We start from the raw sequence: 17,899 nt of genomic DNA, 5'->3' as shown, positions 1-17,899 counted from the left end.
CAGAGAGTGAGATGGTGAGTCAATGAAAGGAATAGAATGTTTACTTTGCTGCAATGAGAGCCCAGTCAGTATGGTTTGGCGATTTCCTGTAGCTCTATTTAACGGCATGTGAATAGTAGTAAAGGAGACAAATGGTGAGAATAATCTAGGGTTGGGGTTTGGCAAACTGTGATTGGCAATAAGACTGGTGGTGGGGGAGGGGAGTGAAATGAGACTGTAATGCAGTGTAGAGCTGAGTTCTTTGAGTTCTGAGAACTTGACAAAGATATAGGGAAAAGAGAAAAGAATAGCCAGTGCAGGGATGATAGCCTGGAAAAAAATCCAAAAAAGAGACAGAATAGAGGTCAGGATAAGGATGAAGAACAGGATTAAGGGTTATAAAGCACAAGGAAAGATGGAATGATAACAGATTATGATCAAAGGAATTTGAGAGGTCATCAACATAGAATGGAACACTTATGGGTGACACAAGGTCAAGATATGTATAGCTGGGGTGGAGTGGAGAAACAGATCATGAGAACTGGGTAGAATGACGAATTGGGATGTTAGGGCACTTGAAAGGGTATCTATGTACATGCTGAAGTTCCCTACTATGAGGGAAAGAGATGGAAGGAGAGAGATTATGAGCTGGGCATTGAACTCACTGAGGAAGAAAGGAGAATGTCCTGGGGGGCTCATAAAGAACAGCCACCAGATTTAGGATTGTGTGATAAAGTTAGATAGCATGAACCTCAAAGGAACAGAGGATGCTAGTGAAGGTGGTCAAATGGCAACTGAGGGTAAGAAATATTCCTATTCCCCAACCATGACCAGTGAGTTGGGGTACAAAAGAAAGTATAGCCAGTACTGGAAAGGGTGACAAGGGAATTTCAGTTAGGAAGGATCTAGCTCAGTGAGGACCAGAATATGAACAGAGCAAAAAAGGTTTAAAATGAAAGCAAGTTTGTTAATGATGGGGCAGGTATTCAGAGGGCACAATGAAAGGGGTAGGTACATCTGGAGTGACAGGGTGAATACAAGGGAATGAGTGCTCTGACCATGGAGTTGTAAGTCCACGAAGAATACAGAGAGAAGACTACTGAGGTAAGCAGCAACTTAGACAATTGTAGATCTACCCTTGAGGTTCAGCTTCCCGGCAGAGGGATATGCTGTATCCTGTGAGACCCAAGGAGGCCCACCTCACAGCAAACACAAGCAGGCAGAGGTATAGGAGGCCACAGTGCCTTGCCTGTGCTGGAGAAGGGGGAAGGGTCTTGTTTTCAGAGCAGCTTAGCAATGAAGAAGGTCCTAAGGCAGGTCCCCACTGGGGTAGGAATCAGGCAGTGACATCCCTGCTCCTTAGTTTTGGTGCAAGAGAAAGTCCAAGAAGAAGCCAACCAGTGGAGGTGAGTGCAGGAGTCTTGTCCCCTAGGCTCAGGACTGCTTCAAACAGCACTGGCTCAGGGACCAATGGGAAGAATGATATAATAAGTTTGCAAAGTCTTTTATAATAATTATATCATTTGATCCCCATAATAACCCTGTGAGATAGTTGTTACAGTTAGTCCCATTTTATAGATGAGAAAGCTGAGGTTGAGAGAGAGATTATATGACTTGCTAAGGGTCACACAGTTAGTGTTTAAGGAAAGATTCAAAGTCAGGTCTTCCTATTAAGTAAACCAGCTCATGAAATGCAGAATAACAACCCACAGAGTATAAGCAAAGAGTTATATTATAAACAATTTACAAACCTTTAAGAAGTTTCTTCAGTAGTTCATCAGAATATCTTATTGCTCCCAGGTGAGCAAGAACTTGAGGTAGTCTGTAGTCAGCAAACATAGTGATACTGGAAATGTCATTGAAGCAACCATCTCCTTTTCCTTCTAATACACACCAAGTATCTGCCACAAGTATCTGAGCCCGTTTGTAAAATGAAATCCTTTTACCCTAATAAATGAGAAAAAGAAAACTGTTACCTGAGTATTTTAAGGTTCCTATCTATAAAAATGACACACCTTAAAGAATGTTTTATTGTTCTTAGTTGTGATTTGTTGCTTTTTAATAGTTAGAAAAACTTCCTTTGTAAACTCATTGAGAAAGCCCCTTTTGGCTCAATTCAACATTGATTAAACTCCTAATGTGTTTGAGATACAGTGCGAGGTTCTGAGAATACAAAGACAAAAACCAAAATGGTCCCTCCCCCTTAAAGTGCTTACATTTTTATTGGGGTGATACAATACAAACAACATGAACGATAAGTAAACAGAAGATAAACTAAATCAGGAGACAACAATAACAACTAGCGGGATCAGGAAATATTCGCAGAGAAAGCGGCACCTTTTAAGAGGTAGCACTCGGCTTCAGTGCCACTCTCTACATGAAACCTCTCCTGATGTCCCCAGCTGTGTGTGCTCCCTAAATTATCTTTTATTTATTTTGTATATGAAAATGTTATCTCCTCTGTTAGAGTGTAAGCTTCTTGAGGGTAGGACTGCCTTATTTTGGTCTACACTGTCCCTGCGTCTAGCACAGTGTGTGGCAGTTGCAGGTACTTAACAAATACCAGTTAACTGACTAGATAGTTTCTATAACATCCTTGACAAGTGGTCATGTAGCCCCTGCAAAGTTTTCAAGCCTAGGTGACTATCAGGAAAGCTGCACCATCAACAGAAATAGGCAAGACATTGTAAAGGGCAGGTTTTGGTGGACACTGAAAGGGATATTTTGAGTAGGTAGATAGAAATATGGAACTGAAGCTCAGGGAGAGGCTTGGGGTTGAATAGGTTGATTTGGGAGTCACTGAAATAGAAGCTGCAACTGAAGCCAGAAGAGTGGGTGAGATAAAATGAGAGAACACAGAAAAAGATAAGTTCAGGACAAAGGCCTGGAGCACCCCTACACTTAGGAATGGGAAGAAGAAGATCAACCAAGGTAGGTAGGAAGAGACCTAAATAAGACAATTCCACAGAAGCCAAGGAAAGAGAGCATCCAGAATGAAAAATGGTTTACAGTGTCAACTATTACAGAAAAGTCAAGAAAGGTGAGACATGAGAAAAAGCCTTGAGATTTGGTCGGGGTAACTGATGAGCTTGGAAAAGACCCTGGTATTCCCCTAACATCCTCTGTGATCCAATACTATTCCTCACCCAAGATGCTCCATATGTGGCATTTTCACTGGCCGTCTCCCATGGCTAGAACTCTCTTCCCTCATCTCTTCATGGTTTCCCTGGCTTCCTTAAAAATTCTGCTAAAATCTCACCTTCTATAGGAAGCCTTTCTTGATCCCACTTGATTGTACTGCTTTTCCTCTCTTGATTATTACCCATTTATTCTATGTCCTGTTTGCACATAGTTGTTTTCGTGTTGTCTCCCCCATTAGGCTGAGAGCTCTTACAGAACAGGGTCAATATTTTGCTTTTTTAGTATCCCTAGAGCTTAACATCTTGGCTGACATATATTAGATATTTAAATGTTTACTGACTGACAGAGAAAGCAGGTTTAGCTACTTGATAATGGAAGCCAGATTGCAGGAAACTGAGGAATGAGTGGCTGGGAAGGTCATGGAAGCACTTCATAGATTACTTTTTTTGTAGAAGTACAACACTGAAGAGATTTTTAAAAATTCAAGGCATCTTCTTTTCTAAGCCAAACACTTATTTTTCAATACCCGTTTTGCATTAATCCTTCAGGAGCAAAAGTCTGCCAGGGACTGCAACCCAGAAGTACCAGCACTTCAAAGCACTGAAGTGCCAGTGCTGGGCTAGAGAACTGAGAAACCCAGGGCAGCTGGGGCAGCACTCCACAAGCTTGAGGTAAAGCGCACAGCATCCAGCTGGGGCCACTTTTTTTTTTTTTCTTTTTTTTGCTATTAAGATTTTCCTTTTAATATGCCATGAGTTACCTTGATTGTTTGTCTATTTTCCAAAGTTTCATATCTTACCAGCTTCCATTTCCCAACCCTCCCAATAGGTTTTGCCCTTTTTGTTCTAACAGAAGAAAAGTTGCTGGAGACAGTTCTATGCACTTTTTTTTTTTTAATAAAGAAAGCAATACAATGCCAGTGGCTTGAGTTGGCCATATACTCCTGCATGAGAAAGGGGAAAGCGTACAAGCATCAGAAAACTAGTTTTGAAATATTTCCTTCAATTTTATACTGTATCAGCTTTTTAATCAGGAAAAAAGGTAGCAGTTGGAACTCAAAACATTTCAGCTGAGGGGAGGGGAGAGAGAAGGGAGAGTGAATGCTACATTTCTCCATTGGCCCCAAAAGTGCTCAGTTCACAACGGGATACATCAAAAGCAAATATGCAATGGTTATTTTAAAACTTTTACTGCAATATAACATTGAAGTAAACAGTAATTAGATTTCTACCATTTTTTCACCGAAAGAAAAAAAATCATCAACAGGAAAATAACTTTGCTTGTATGTGTACAGCTTCTTAAATCATGTTAGAAGGGGTCTCACATTCAACGATCAAAGAATTTTAAAATAGCAGTAATGATTTTCGTCAGAAAGGATTTCTCCCTGCCCCCCCCCCCACCAGCTGGGGCCAATTCTAACCACCCAACAATCAGTTAGGACAGAGACCTAGGTGGGTGAGCCATGAATTTCTTAACATGGGAGAAGGCTGAGATGCTTTGAGATCCAACCCCCAGGGAAACCACAGAAGAGGGGAGAGTGAGGTAAGTGAGTTACAAGGAAAATATGGTGGGGGGTGGGGGGGAAGAGACTGAAAATACCAAAGATTTCAGGAAGGTGAAATCTGTAAGATCTTGAACATAAACAGATAAGTCATCAAGAAAAACAGTAACAACAGCAGAAATGTGGCCCCCAGTTCAGGCATCTGTGAATAAATACTGCAAAATAAATACTACAAAATGATCCAACATTTGATGAAACAAAAGACCCTATGAAATTTGAGAACATAGAACCACAACATGCTATTTGTTCCTGAGTGATTCAAAAAAGAAATGAGAATTATGAGAGCAGAATTCATGTCCTAAACAGCAAAAGTAACAACCAGAATAGAAAAACCTGGATCTGCAATGGCAAAGAAACAAAAGAAACAATACATTGGGAATGCAAACACACAGAAATGAATGACAACCTAGGAGAAGAGAAGCCGAAAACAAAAAGAAAAGAAAATATGTTCACTATGCAAGCAAAACCCACTGATCTCAAACATAGGCTGCACAGGTTTCCCAGAACATGACAGGACAAAAAAAAAAAAAAAAAACCTTAACACCATAATGAAGGAAATAATAGAAGTACCCAGAACTTAGAAAATGAAATTTTAATTGAGAGAATTTACAAATCGCTTCCCAAAAAAAGCCCCAAGGCTGCAAATTCCAAAACACATAGTGGCTAAATTTATCAATTCAATTTAGAAACAAGTTCTACAAACCACTCGGAAAAAGATCTTCAAAGACAAGGGAAAGGACATTTGAATGACACAAGACTTCTATACCCCCTAGAAAAAGGACGAAGGAATGGAACAATGTGTTCAGGATACAGACTAGGAATATCTATCCTGCAAATCTGAGCTTAACCATACGGGACCAAAAGATGGACATTTAATAGTAAAGAAGAGTTTGAAACATTTTAAGAAAGAAAACCAGAACTGAAGAGATTATTTGCCCCCCCCAGAACACCCCAAACAACAGAAATGCAAGAGGAATGAATAAATGCAGCAGGTAATGACAACAGCAAGGAGACTAGTAAGAGACATCTTTCTAAATGTACATGAGGAGACAGAGGTGAAGGTGGGAATCTGACAAAGGAAACAGTGAAGATGCAGGCAGGGAGTAGTTTGGCCAGAACCTGGTAACACCGTGTACTACAGGTAAAACAAATTTTTTGTGTGTGTGTGGGATACTACAACTTGGAAGGGCACATAGGTGGTAGGGTGGGAGGTGGGGAGGGGGGATAGAGAGGAGTGATGTACCCAGGTCAAATTAAGGAATAGCAATGAGGGGAAAATTGATCACTGTAGTCTCAGAAAGAGAAGAACCTACAGGGATGTAGGTGAGAAGGGAGGGAAGCACTGAAAAGGAGGGGTTGGAGGTGGAATGCTTCTATGAATGAATGCTTCTGTGGGTGGAAAGAGATGGGTTGGTCATTCTGGAGAGCAATTTGAAACTATGCACAAAGGGCTATAAAACTGTGCATACCCTTTGATCCAGCAATACCACTTCTAGGTCTGTATCCCAAAGAGATCATAAAAATGGGAAAAGGACCCACATATACAAAAATATTTATAGCAGCTCTTTTTGTGGCGGCAAAGAATTGGAAATTGAGGGGTTGCCCATCAGCTGGGAAATGGCTGAACAAGTTGTGGCATATGACTACGATAGAATACTTTTGGGCTGTAAGAAATGATGAGCAGGGGCAGCTAGATGGCACAGTGGATAGAGCACCAGCCCTGGATTCAGGAAGACCTAAGTTCAAATCTGGCCTCAGACACTCTACACTTACTAGCTGTGTGACCCTGGGCAAGTCACTTCACCCTATTGCCTTGCCAAAAATAAATAAATAAATAAATAAAGGTTTAAAAAAAAAAAGGAAAAGAAAGAAATGATGAGCAGGCAGACTTCAAAAAAAACCTACAGACTTACACGAACTGATGCAGAGTGAAATGAGCAGAACCAGGAGAACACTGTACACAGTAACCGCCACACTGTGTGATAGCTAACTTTGATAGACTTATCTCTTCTTAGCAATGCAAAGATCTAAGACAACTCCAAAAGACTCATGATGGAAACTGCTGTCCACATCCAGAAAAAAAACCTATGGACTCTGAATACAGATCGAAGCATATTATTTTCTTTCTCCCTCTCTCTCTTTTTTCTCTTCCTTCTCATGGTTTCTCCTATTGGTGCTAATTCTTCTTTACAACATGACTAATGTGAAAATAGGTTTAATATGAATATATATGTTGAGCTTATATCAATTTACACGCTGTCTTGGGGAAGGGGGAGGGGAGAGACGGAGAAAATTTGGAGCTCAAAATCTTATGGAAGTGATTGCTGAAAACTAAAAATAAATAAATAAATGTATTAATTAAAAAAAAGAAAGAAAAAAAAGAAGACATGGTTGGTGAAAGGAGATGAGGACCTTACAATGGATGAGGCCTAGGGGATCTGGAGCTTTAAAAGTCTACTTGTTTTGGGAGAGGGGAGAGTAGGAATCCCTGGAGGTAACTGGCACCTGGAGGAGTAGAGGAGCATGGACCCAGGAAAGAGATTTCCAGGCAAATACAGAAAAAAGATCAACAAGAGAAGGTACAGTGGTTCTGGGGGTGACTGGGGGTCCTCCAATGGCACAGTGTCCTCTCTGACACCTGCAATAATTGGCATTGTTCTGTGAGCCAAATACAATGGAATATGGGAACACATGGAGTAAGTACTACAAGGCAGGAGCAGAAACCACCTAGAGGGGAGACCCTAAAACGGACACCAAAGAAGTTTTGATTGAATGAAGAAAAGAGATAGGATAGACATTAGAGAATGAGGGTCTAGAGTAAACCAAAAGAGAAGATGAATAATGAAGAGTGAGAAATCCTTTTCGGAAAGGCACACAAAAAATGAAATTTAAAAACTAATAAACCGGACTAGCTGAAAGGGAGGAGAGGAAGGGAGAATCTACCTGACTAAGACAGAGGAAGTAAGAGGGGGAAGAATTATATATCCAGATAAAAGCAGGAGAGAAAAAAAGAACAACAAAATCCTACAGGGAAAGGGGTATCAAATGAAAAGAGGTGATGGGGTGAGAGGAAGAGAGCCAGGCAGAACAAGGCTACCTTAAAAAAGATTAAAAGTAACTGAAAGAATATAATTGTGTTTACAGCACAAGAACTTGAAACTAAAAAGCTGCAGCACACACAACATTAATGTATCTAGGATAAGAAGAGAAGTGGTCAAATGAGAAAAAAATCTTTGTATCAAAATTCTCTGAAAAAAAAAAAGCTCCAAATTACTAAAAATAAGAGAAATGCAAATCAAAATAAGCCTGAGGTTTTATCTCACACCCAGCAAACTGGTAAAAATGACAAAAAATGGCAACAGCTAATGTTGGAGGGGTTGTGAAAACACCAGCATACTAATATAAATTGTTGGTGGAGCTGTAAAATGGGACAACCATTTTGGAAAGCAATTTGGAATTGTGAAAATAAAATGTCACATACCCTTTAAACCAGAGATTATTACTGGGTTTATTCCCCAAGGAAGCCATCGTTAAGAAAAAAGTCCTCGTATAAGTCAAAATATTTATAGCAACACTTTTTGTGAGAGCTAAGAATTTGAAACAAAGGCCATCAAGTGGGGAATGCCTAAAAAATTGTGCTATGTGAATGTAATGGAATATTACTCTGCTATAAGAGATGATGTATGGGGCAGCTAGAGGTGCAGTGGATAGAGCTCCGGCCTTGGAGTCAGGAGGACTTGAGTTCAAATCTGTCCTCAGACAATTGACACTTACTAGCTGTGTGACCCTGGGCAAGTCACTTAAGCCCATTGCCTCACCCAAAAAAAAAACCCCAGAAATGATGCATGTGATGAATACATAGAAGCACAGTAGATCTATATGCACTAATGCAAAGTGAAGTAAACAGAACAAGAAACCAATATGCAGTGACTACAACAACGTAAATGGAAAGAACAATGACACACCAAAAAATCGAAAGTAAATGTAACAAAATTACAAAGACCAAGAGAGTCTCAAATATAGAGAGATGAGAAGATACTCCCAACCTGCTACTTCTTGAAGGTGGAAGGTCCACATTACAGCATGTTTGCACGTATTTTTGGACTTTTCCAGTCAGTTGTGCTGACTTTTTTTTCCCCTCTCCAAAACATTCTGTTTGTTATAAAGGATAGCTCTCTAGGATGAAAGGGGGGGAGAGACACATCATACTATGGTGATATAAGAAACAGGAAATATCAAAACAAACATTTTTTTAAACAAAAAAAATATTACCTCAGGCACTAGCTCTATGATCAAATGTATGGGCATATATATTCATGTATATGTATATCAGCTGTATGGGCAAATCACTTACCCTCTGTTTTCTCATCAGTAAAATGAGGAAAATAGCAGCACCTACCTGCCAGGGTTGTTGTGAGGATCAAGTGAGGTAATATCTGTAAAGTACTCTGCAAATCTTAAAGCTCCATGTAAATGCTATCATTATTATTATTGTTTATCATTGTTAAAAGTTTATATCCATCTCCACCGTTTCAGATAGGGTCACATATGCCCCATGAGTAGTGCATAGGTCCCAGATAAATCTGGTTCCCTACTCAAGAGAGAAAAATATTTATCTTAACTTTTGAAATTCTAAGCCTCCTTTCAAAGCCCAGTTCATCCTGCCTTAGAACACAAAGAACCTTTCTCACACTTTATTTATGTACTTATACTTCATCTTACATTATAGTGACTTGTGTAGTATTATCTCCCCTGCTAGATCTACTGCTTATCTTTGCATGCTTAGAATACCCTCCCTGCTCACTTCCATCTCTTTGACTCCTCTAAAGATTCCTTCAAAACTTAGTTCTAATGCCACATGATGAGTGGCACCTCATACACAAGGCCTTTCTTTTCTTTCTTTTTTTTTTAGCTGTAAGCTTTTTTTAATTGCCACTCCAAAAAGTCTCATACAAGAATAGAAAATAGTGTTTCATCTCTTTTCCAAATTAATCTCAAATCAAAACAACCAATGTGTAGAACTGAGTCTTCGGTTTTGTTTTGTAACTGTTCAATGTAGTAACTGTTGTGGTTTGCTTGATATATTGTAGAATCCTGAATAATTGTGAAACATGTAACACTTCATTCAATCAGTCAACCAAACATGGAAGACAGCATTTATGCATCCATCATTTTCCAGATTGTTGGTAACTTGTGTGTATTTTCCCTAGATAACTTTGCCTCCTTGTGTCAGAAGGCCCAGCTCACTCACATTTACTTCAGTGATAGTCCCTTTGGTGATAACATCCAAAGTTGTATATAGTGAGAAGGCATTCTTCTTCACACCAAGTATGGGTAGGCAAAAAGTGACTTTAAGTTCAGGATGAGTTACATGAGCCTTCTTAAAACAAAAACCCATTGGCCTAATAAATCTTTCATATTTCAGTGTTTTTTGAGTAAAGCCATCTCCAACAAAGCAGACTTTAGTAACCATTCTCTTCCAAGCCTCCTTCTTTCTCTTTCCTGTACGAATAACCTTTAACACTTCCGTTTCTCCTTGGGCATGAACTTTTGGCAAGGGCACTTCCCATTTACCAGTATTCTCTTTTTGTTTCTGTTTAATCATGTTGGAAAGGACTTTGGCTCGGGATTGTCTCTCTCTATGCAGCAGATATGCAGGTACTGCTCCTTGGGGAGTTTTTTCATTATTCTTTTTTTTTTGGCTAGGCAATGAGGTTAAGTGACTTGCCCAGGGTCACACAGCTAATTAAGTGTCAAGTGTCTGAGGCCACATTTGAACTCAGGTCCTCCTGACTCCAGAGCTGGTGCTCTATCTAGTGCACCACCTAGCTGCCCCTATTATTCTTTTGCTTGGTACTTCTCTTTTCATCTGAATCTTCTCAGCACGACACTGTTTATGGTAGATTTTGGCCTTTACACCAATCACTTTTTTTGAACGTTCTCAAGCCTCTTGACTTTCCTTCTTTCTCTTTTTCTCATGGTAATCCAAGTGGTAGCCATACCGTTTTAGCTGTAACTCTATTGGTTCTGTATTCATTCTGTGGCATGTTGACGGCTAGGGGCCCAAACAGCTACAGGAAAAGCTTCCAAACTTCAGACCCTCAGCCATTAGCAGCAGACTCTCCAGGAGCTGGAAAAGAAAAGGCCACAAAGCCTTTTTTGATCCCCCCTGATTCTAGTTCGTTTCCCTCTAAGGTTAACTTCCATCTACTCTGTAGCTATGCCCTACATACTTACGTATGTACATGTTGTTTCTCCCATTAAAATGGAAGCTCCTTGAGGGCAAGGGCTATTTTTTTCTTTTTTCTTTGTATTCTCAGTGTTTAGTACAATATCTTGTGCATAGTAAGTGTTTGATGCTTGGCTGCTTGATAAATTATAGACTACATAGGCAAAATGTTTTGAACGGAGTCGGTGCTTACTAAGATCTATTAAACAGACTGAGTTAGCTGAGTCAGTGATTCCTGGAGGAAGCAGTGGCAGTGTGGGTGCTGAGAGGCAGAGGCTTCACGGTGGAGCTCACAGGTAAAAATCATTGTGCCATAGGGGGCAGCCAGGTGGCGCCCCTGATAGAGCACTGGCCCTGGGGTCAGGAGGACCTGAGTTCAAATCCTGTCTCAGACCACATACTTGACACTTACTAGCTGTGTGACGCTACGCAAGTCACTTAACCCCATTGCCTAGCTGCCCCCCCCAAAATCATTGTGTCATTATGTATTGCAAAAGTAAAACCATTAAATACACATGATGGAGAATGGATAGAGAACAACACAAAAGTCAACTAGGAAAAATCTTGAAATCAATAACTTTCTAACACTCATGTCTTACTGGCATTCTGATTATTATCTCATGAAATGCTTTTAGGAATGTTTACAGAATCACAAAACGTTAGAGCTGGAAATGGAAATGACCTTGAGGATCATCTAGTTCAAAATTCTCATTTTTTTTTCCCACATCCAAAAAGAAATCACTTTATTTGAAATGTTAGCTACAACTTAAGATGCTATTTTTACTAAGACTTAACATCTCAACCACTCATTTTGATGAGACCACATAGCCTAGTCCCAATAATTTATACAATCCCACAAATCTCCAATGGGAACACCTTCCATCTCAGATCTGAAACAAGAGGTATTGGTCACAACCAAAGATACAAAGTTACTGGTGGTCTTGGCCTACTTTACTATTTCACTGTCAATTATGGTTTTATGCTTAATTAGTTTAATCTTCAGGAATGATTTTCTATTTCTTCATTCTTTTTTTTTAAAGATTTTTTTTTATTTTTAGGCAATGGGGTTAAGTGACTTGCCTAGGATCAGACACCTAGTAAGTGTCAAGTGTTTGGTCTGAGGCCGGATTTGAACTCAGGTCCTCCTGACTTCAGGGCCAGTGCTCTTATCTACTGCACCACCTAGCTGCCCCCCTATTTTTTCATTCTTAATCTACTTGCAAACCTGTACTGCATTTCCCCCTCCCACACTCTGCAATTCAACCAAACTGGTCTTCTCTCTGCTCTTCACACACAATATACTCGTCTCCATACCTTTGCTCTGGGCATCTTATACCCCTGAATACACTCCTCCCTCCTTACCTCTGCCTAACAGTCTTTCTCTTCCTTTAAGACATAGTTTGAACATCATCTTCAACATGAAGCTTTTCCTGATCTCTCTAGTTGCTAGTGTCTTCCCTCTCAAATGACACTGCATTTAACTACTTTGCATATATTTCTATTTATTCACTTATATTAATGTTGCATATATTTACCTATGTATTTGTCTCCCTCATTAGAACGTAAGCCCCTTGCATGTATGGATTATTTCATTCTTTGTACTTGTATCCCCAATAAATAATTGCTGACTGATTCTTTTCCTCCTTGAATCCCTCACCCAGCTTGAAGTCATCCTAGTTCTGGATACACTCTGAGAAATGTTTCATCTTGAAGTGGCAGGGGCTGAAATGCTACACCAGCTTGTGCCCTGGTTAGTTCTCTGAGGCACCTGAGAAATGAGGGAACAGCAAGTTCAAAAGTCTGCCTAATCACTTCAGTGCAGCAGCTAGTGGGGCAGATGATGGAGTTGCAGTGGCCAAGGTACTGCTCTCATTTCTGTGTCTGGTTGGCTTAGGGGAGGGGAAGGGAAAAGGAGAGGCACCTGGGAAATTTGGTCTAAATTTCTCATCTTACAGATGAGGAAAACTAACATCCAGAGAGTTTTTGCTCCATAATTATAACTGATGTCACTGAAAACACTATTAAGTCCCAAATAACATTTCTTTGTATTTTCTATAATTTTGCTACTGTAAATATTTTTACTTCAAGTAGCCGTATTTCATTGGTATGACTGTGCCCCCTCCAATACTGAAAGTGACTTCTCTAATCCTAAGTAGTCTTCATGAGATGTTATTCCACCTGTCTCCCCTCCTCCCCACCCCAAAAAGCATTAGCTAGTGAGCTAACCTTGTGATGAAACCTTCTAAATTTAGTTAAGAAGCCAGGGTCACCTCCAGGCCAAGATTAGGTATCAAATTAGGACTGTAGTGGGGGACGGTAAATATAGCTTATTCAAAATAGCTCCCCTCTAACATTTTTAACTGTTAATAGAAAAACCTTATGACTACGAGCTAATATAATTTAGTAAGTTGCCAGAACCACTAGCAAATATGAGAGTCACGAATCCAATGTTTAGAGATAAATTCACTGATGATTCAGCTCAGATACCATCTTCTGCAAACAGCCTCAGTCACTTCCCACTGCTAGTGCCTTCCCTCTGAGATTACTTCCCATTTACAATGTATACATCTTGTATATACACAATTGTTTACATGCTGTCTCCTCTATCAGAATATAGAGCCTGTTCAGAGCAGGGATCATATTTTTTTGCTTTCTTTGTTATCTCCGGCACTTGCACAGTGCTGGGAACATAGTAAGCATTTAATAAATGCTTGTTGATGATGATGGTTAAAAATCAAATTACTAAAGAACTCAAACTTAAATGTTTATTGATATGCCCGGCCACAAACTACAGAAGCAAATCCATTAATTAGGAAACTGCCACATCTGTCAAATTAATCATTTTCTTATCTGAATTAAATTTTTCTTCATTAGTGCTAATTGCTGAATAATCTCTCTGAATTTCTCCAAGTACACATTAAGATTGAACATTTCTCATATTGAGAAGCAGGGATTAGATCAATACTTTTTATAAACACTAATACCAGAATTGAGGGTTTTACTTATACTAATAAAAAGTTATCTTTTACAAAAGAAATAAGTAGGAATTTAATTTATGAATGTACTCATTCATTTGACAAACATTTGGTGCCTACTATGAAAAATTCACCTTTCTGGCAATGGGAGAACATAGTACAAAATCATGATCTTTGTTCTCAAGAAGTTTTTCAATCTACTAGGGGAAAATAAGACATGCAGACAGGTAAACATGATATAGAGCAGATATGACAAACACACAAATGGAACACAAAATGCTATCATATCTGATGAGACTAAAGTCACTTCCATTTGAGATGATGAAATAAGCCTTTCCCTCCTCCCTCTCATCTAACTAGTTGCCAAATTTTATCAATTTAATCTCCAAAATATATCATATATGACTGCTTTTGTCCATTCACACCACAACCATGCTTGTTCAGACCTTCTTCACCTCTAGCCTAGTCTATAATAGCCTCTTCAAAAAAAATTTTTTTAAGGCAATTGGGGTTAAGTGACTTGCCCAGGGTCACACAGCTAGTAAGTGTTAAATGTTTGGTCTGAGGCCATATTTGAACTCAGGTCCTCCTGACTTCAGGGCGGGTGCTCTATTCACTGTGACACCTAGCTGGCCCTATAATAGTCTCTTAATTGATCTACCTGCAGCTCTCCCTGCTCCAATGACTGCACCACAAAGCAGCCAAATTGATCATCCTAAAGGCACAGAGCTCTCCCCTACCTAGGTAGCTCCAGCGGTTCTTTCTGGCCTTCAGGATAAAATACAAACCCCTCTATTTGGCTTTTAAAGCCTCTTACAATCTGGCTGTAATTTACCTTTCTTTTTTTCGGGGGGGGGGGGGAATTAAAGGATTTACCCAGGGCAGCTATTAAGTGTCTGAGGTCACATTTGAACTCAGGTCCTCCTGACTCCAGGTGCTCTATCCACTGCACCATGTAGCTGCTCCTCTAATTTATCTAAGTTAAGTACAGATTAATCTGCTTTACATACTCTATATATCTGTCAAACTGTCCCATTTGTTGCTCATATATGTGACATCTCACTTTTCACCTCTTGCCTTTGTACCTCATGCCTGGTGCCACGCCTATTGTGAGTCTTCTCAGTAATTCCTCCCCCTGGAAGTTATTTGTGCATATATTTTGTACTAATTTTCTATGTATGTTTCCCCCATGGAATGTAATCTCCTTGAGGGCAGGGACCTGGGGGAGGAGAGCGTGTATCCCCAATGTTTAGCACATAGTATTTAATAAATGCTTATTTAGTCACAAAGAGTTGGACATAACTGAAAACACTCACCATTAACATAGCATGTATTTCTATATAAAAAAGTCTATTTTAGATTCATATCTGTTATCACAGGATTTCCCTCTCTGTCAAAAATTCCTATATACACAAGGTATCCCAAAAGTCTTAGGGCAGTTCAAGATTCAATTACCTTGAATTATACTCAGAATTTTAGGACCCCCTATATGGTCCAAGTGCACCTATGACAAAAATTTGATTTCCAATTAACAGTGTAATCCAACTGTCATTGACAGGTTTTCTCTTCTTTCTCAACAGTCAATAAATAGGGTTTAGAAGAAATGTGGGTATTACAGATGGTCAAAGCTTAGGAAGCCCATGGCCTAAGCCCTATTACCTTCAAGTAGAAATCATAACAGTAGACTATGCCATACAGGGTGGGGACAAATGCAGCCATACAGATTAAGTTTTAAGACCAAGGAGGAAAAAAATCGAGTCAATTTATGATCATAAGATCATAGATTCAACAGTGGAAGGGTTGTGTGACCCTGGGCAAGTCACTTAATTTCTGTTTGCCTCCCTTTCATCAACTGTGAAAGGTTTTTGGGAAAAGATAATAAGATACTAGCACCCTACTTTGCAGAGCTATAATGAGGATCAAATGACATGATAAACGCCCAGTGCATGGTGCCCAGCACACAATAGATGTTACGCTAGATAAATGCTTATTTCCTTTCCTTCTCCTTTTACTTTATAATGACCACCATAGGCTTTTTTGACCAAAAACTAAAGGAGCTTCTCTTTATTTTTAAATGATTGATTCAATGTACATACTTATTTTTCTTATATTCATTACATTTCTATCACTGAACCATGAAAACAAAACAAAAATTCAGAGAAGCTGTACAGCTATTCTAAGCTGAAGGGCAGATTTTTAAAAAGACCTTAGTATGGTCAATTATTGTTTACTTAAGAAAGTATTTAATGACTTTCACTTTCATCTATGGATATGTCTTCTCCTCCTTCCCCACCCTTTATCTTACCTCCTACCCGTCTGTCAGCTTCAGCCTCCTCCACTAGACCAGACCATGATCCAAGTCACACCCACCCAGAAACTGGGAGGATTCCCCCAAGGCTCTCTCCTGAGCTCTCCTTCTGTCTATATTCTCTCACTCCAGCTCTACTTTCTCTCCTGAGTCATCTTTTCTCTCTAGTCCCATCCTACCAACTACCTATTAGACATTTTGACCTAAATGTTCTTTAATCATCACAAACATGACAAAAATGGAACTCATTATCTTTTCCCTAAAACCTACTCCTTTTCTGAACTTTTCTGCTACTGTCAAGGGTAATACCATCCTTCCAGTCACCCAGGTTCAAAACCTAGGCATCACTCTTGATTTGCCATTCTAATTTATACATCTTTAATCATTTTCCAACTCTTATCAATTCTATATCCACACTGTCTCGATTAAGTCCCCTTTTCTCCACTCACACTACCACCACCCAAGTTCAGGTCTTTATTACTTCTCCTCTGGACCAATGCAATAACCCTTTCACGGTCCTCCCTCTGTATCTCCAATCCATTCTTCAAAGAGCTGCCAAAGTGATTTTCCTGAAGCATGGGTCTGATCATGTCACTCTCAGTCCTCCTTCCCTAATGTTAGATGGCCTCTAGTTCTAAATGTATGCTCCTAGGCAGCTAGGTAGTGCAGTGGATAGAGCACCAGCCCTAAAGTCAGGAGGACCTGAGTTCAAATCTGACCTCAGACCAAACATTTGACACTTACTAGCTATATGACCCTGGGCAAGTCACTTAACCCCAATTGCCTAAAAATAAAATTAAATAAATAAATAAATGTATGCTTCTATGTCCCAGCACTGTTACAGTACCACTGAACACCCAAAATAATTTCTTCCCAGGTTTGGTGCTATGTGGTTATCTTACTTAGAAGTATAATGAAAAAAGGAGTTGAAAAATCACATTATGATAGAGCAGCAGAAAAACTAATGGTTTCAAAGTCTAGAGATGTAAATTATATTGTGATTTGAGGTAAGGATGTCACTTAGCCACACCTTCATTTCTAGTTTATAAAATAGAAAGATTCTTTGCTTTGTCCACTTATTCCTCCACTTTCCCCACTGCACTCTATTTTAACTCAGACTTGGCATACTTTTATTTAATATACCATATTCCATATCGCACCTCCACTTAAGCTGTTAACCTATACCTGGAATTCTCTCCCTTGTCATCTCCATCTCTTGAAATCCTGGGTTCCTTTTAAGAATCAACAACCTTCTTTTCCTCAGGTATGAATGGAAATCCCCTTTTCTGTTAAAGGTCACCTTTTTTTTTCCCATGCAGGATTATACTTACTCTTGCCAGTTAGGTTATCATTCGTTAGAAGCCCTTGTATTTGGAATATCATATTCTAAACTCTATTTTTCTTTATATTTGGCAGCTCCTAAGACTTGTGTAAACTTTATTGTGATTCATTGTTTATTTGAACTGTGGAGGGGTCCCCTGAACTTGTTTTCTTGAATTGCCATATTTTCCAAAAACTCTAGACTCAGAGTACGCAGGAGGCCTAAAACAAGTCAAGGATCCCCACTGCCCAGCGGACATAATTTGCTACTTTGAACACTAACAGGACTCTCAGTGTGCCCTTGAAGCTGAGTCAGCCACAAATTTAGCTCCAGTCAGTCTGACCCAGACTGATAAATTGTGCAGCTGGGATAAGCAGGGATAGAT

At 39.5% G+C, this 17,899-nt stretch overlaps 1 protein-coding gene and 1 pseudogene across 1 annotated transcript in view; both read right to left on the bottom strand.

Annotated features, from left to right (window-relative positions):
• Positions 1-17,899, bottom strand: part of LOC114025806 (queuosine salvage protein-like) — a 37,495-nt gene that overhangs the window by 11,175 nt on the left and 8,421 nt on the right. Inside the window, exon 3 of the mRNA XM_027839335.1 lies at positions 1,731-1,926. Within this exon, the coding sequence (XP_027695136.1) occupies positions 1,731-1,926 (196 nt within the window). The remainder of the gene's footprint in view (positions 1-1,730; positions 1,927-17,899) is intronic.
• On the bottom strand, positions 9,839-10,728 carry LOC114025668 (annotated as a pseudogene).

Source organism: Vombatus ursinus, unplaced genomic scaffold, assembly GCF_900497805.2.
Source record: "Vombatus ursinus unplaced genomic scaffold, bare-nosed wombat genome assembly UNPS02014832.1, whole genome shotgun sequence".
NCBI lineage: Eukaryota > Metazoa > Chordata > Mammalia > Diprotodontia > Vombatidae > Vombatus > Vombatus ursinus.
This window is presented reverse-complemented; position numbering and strand designations above follow the sequence as displayed.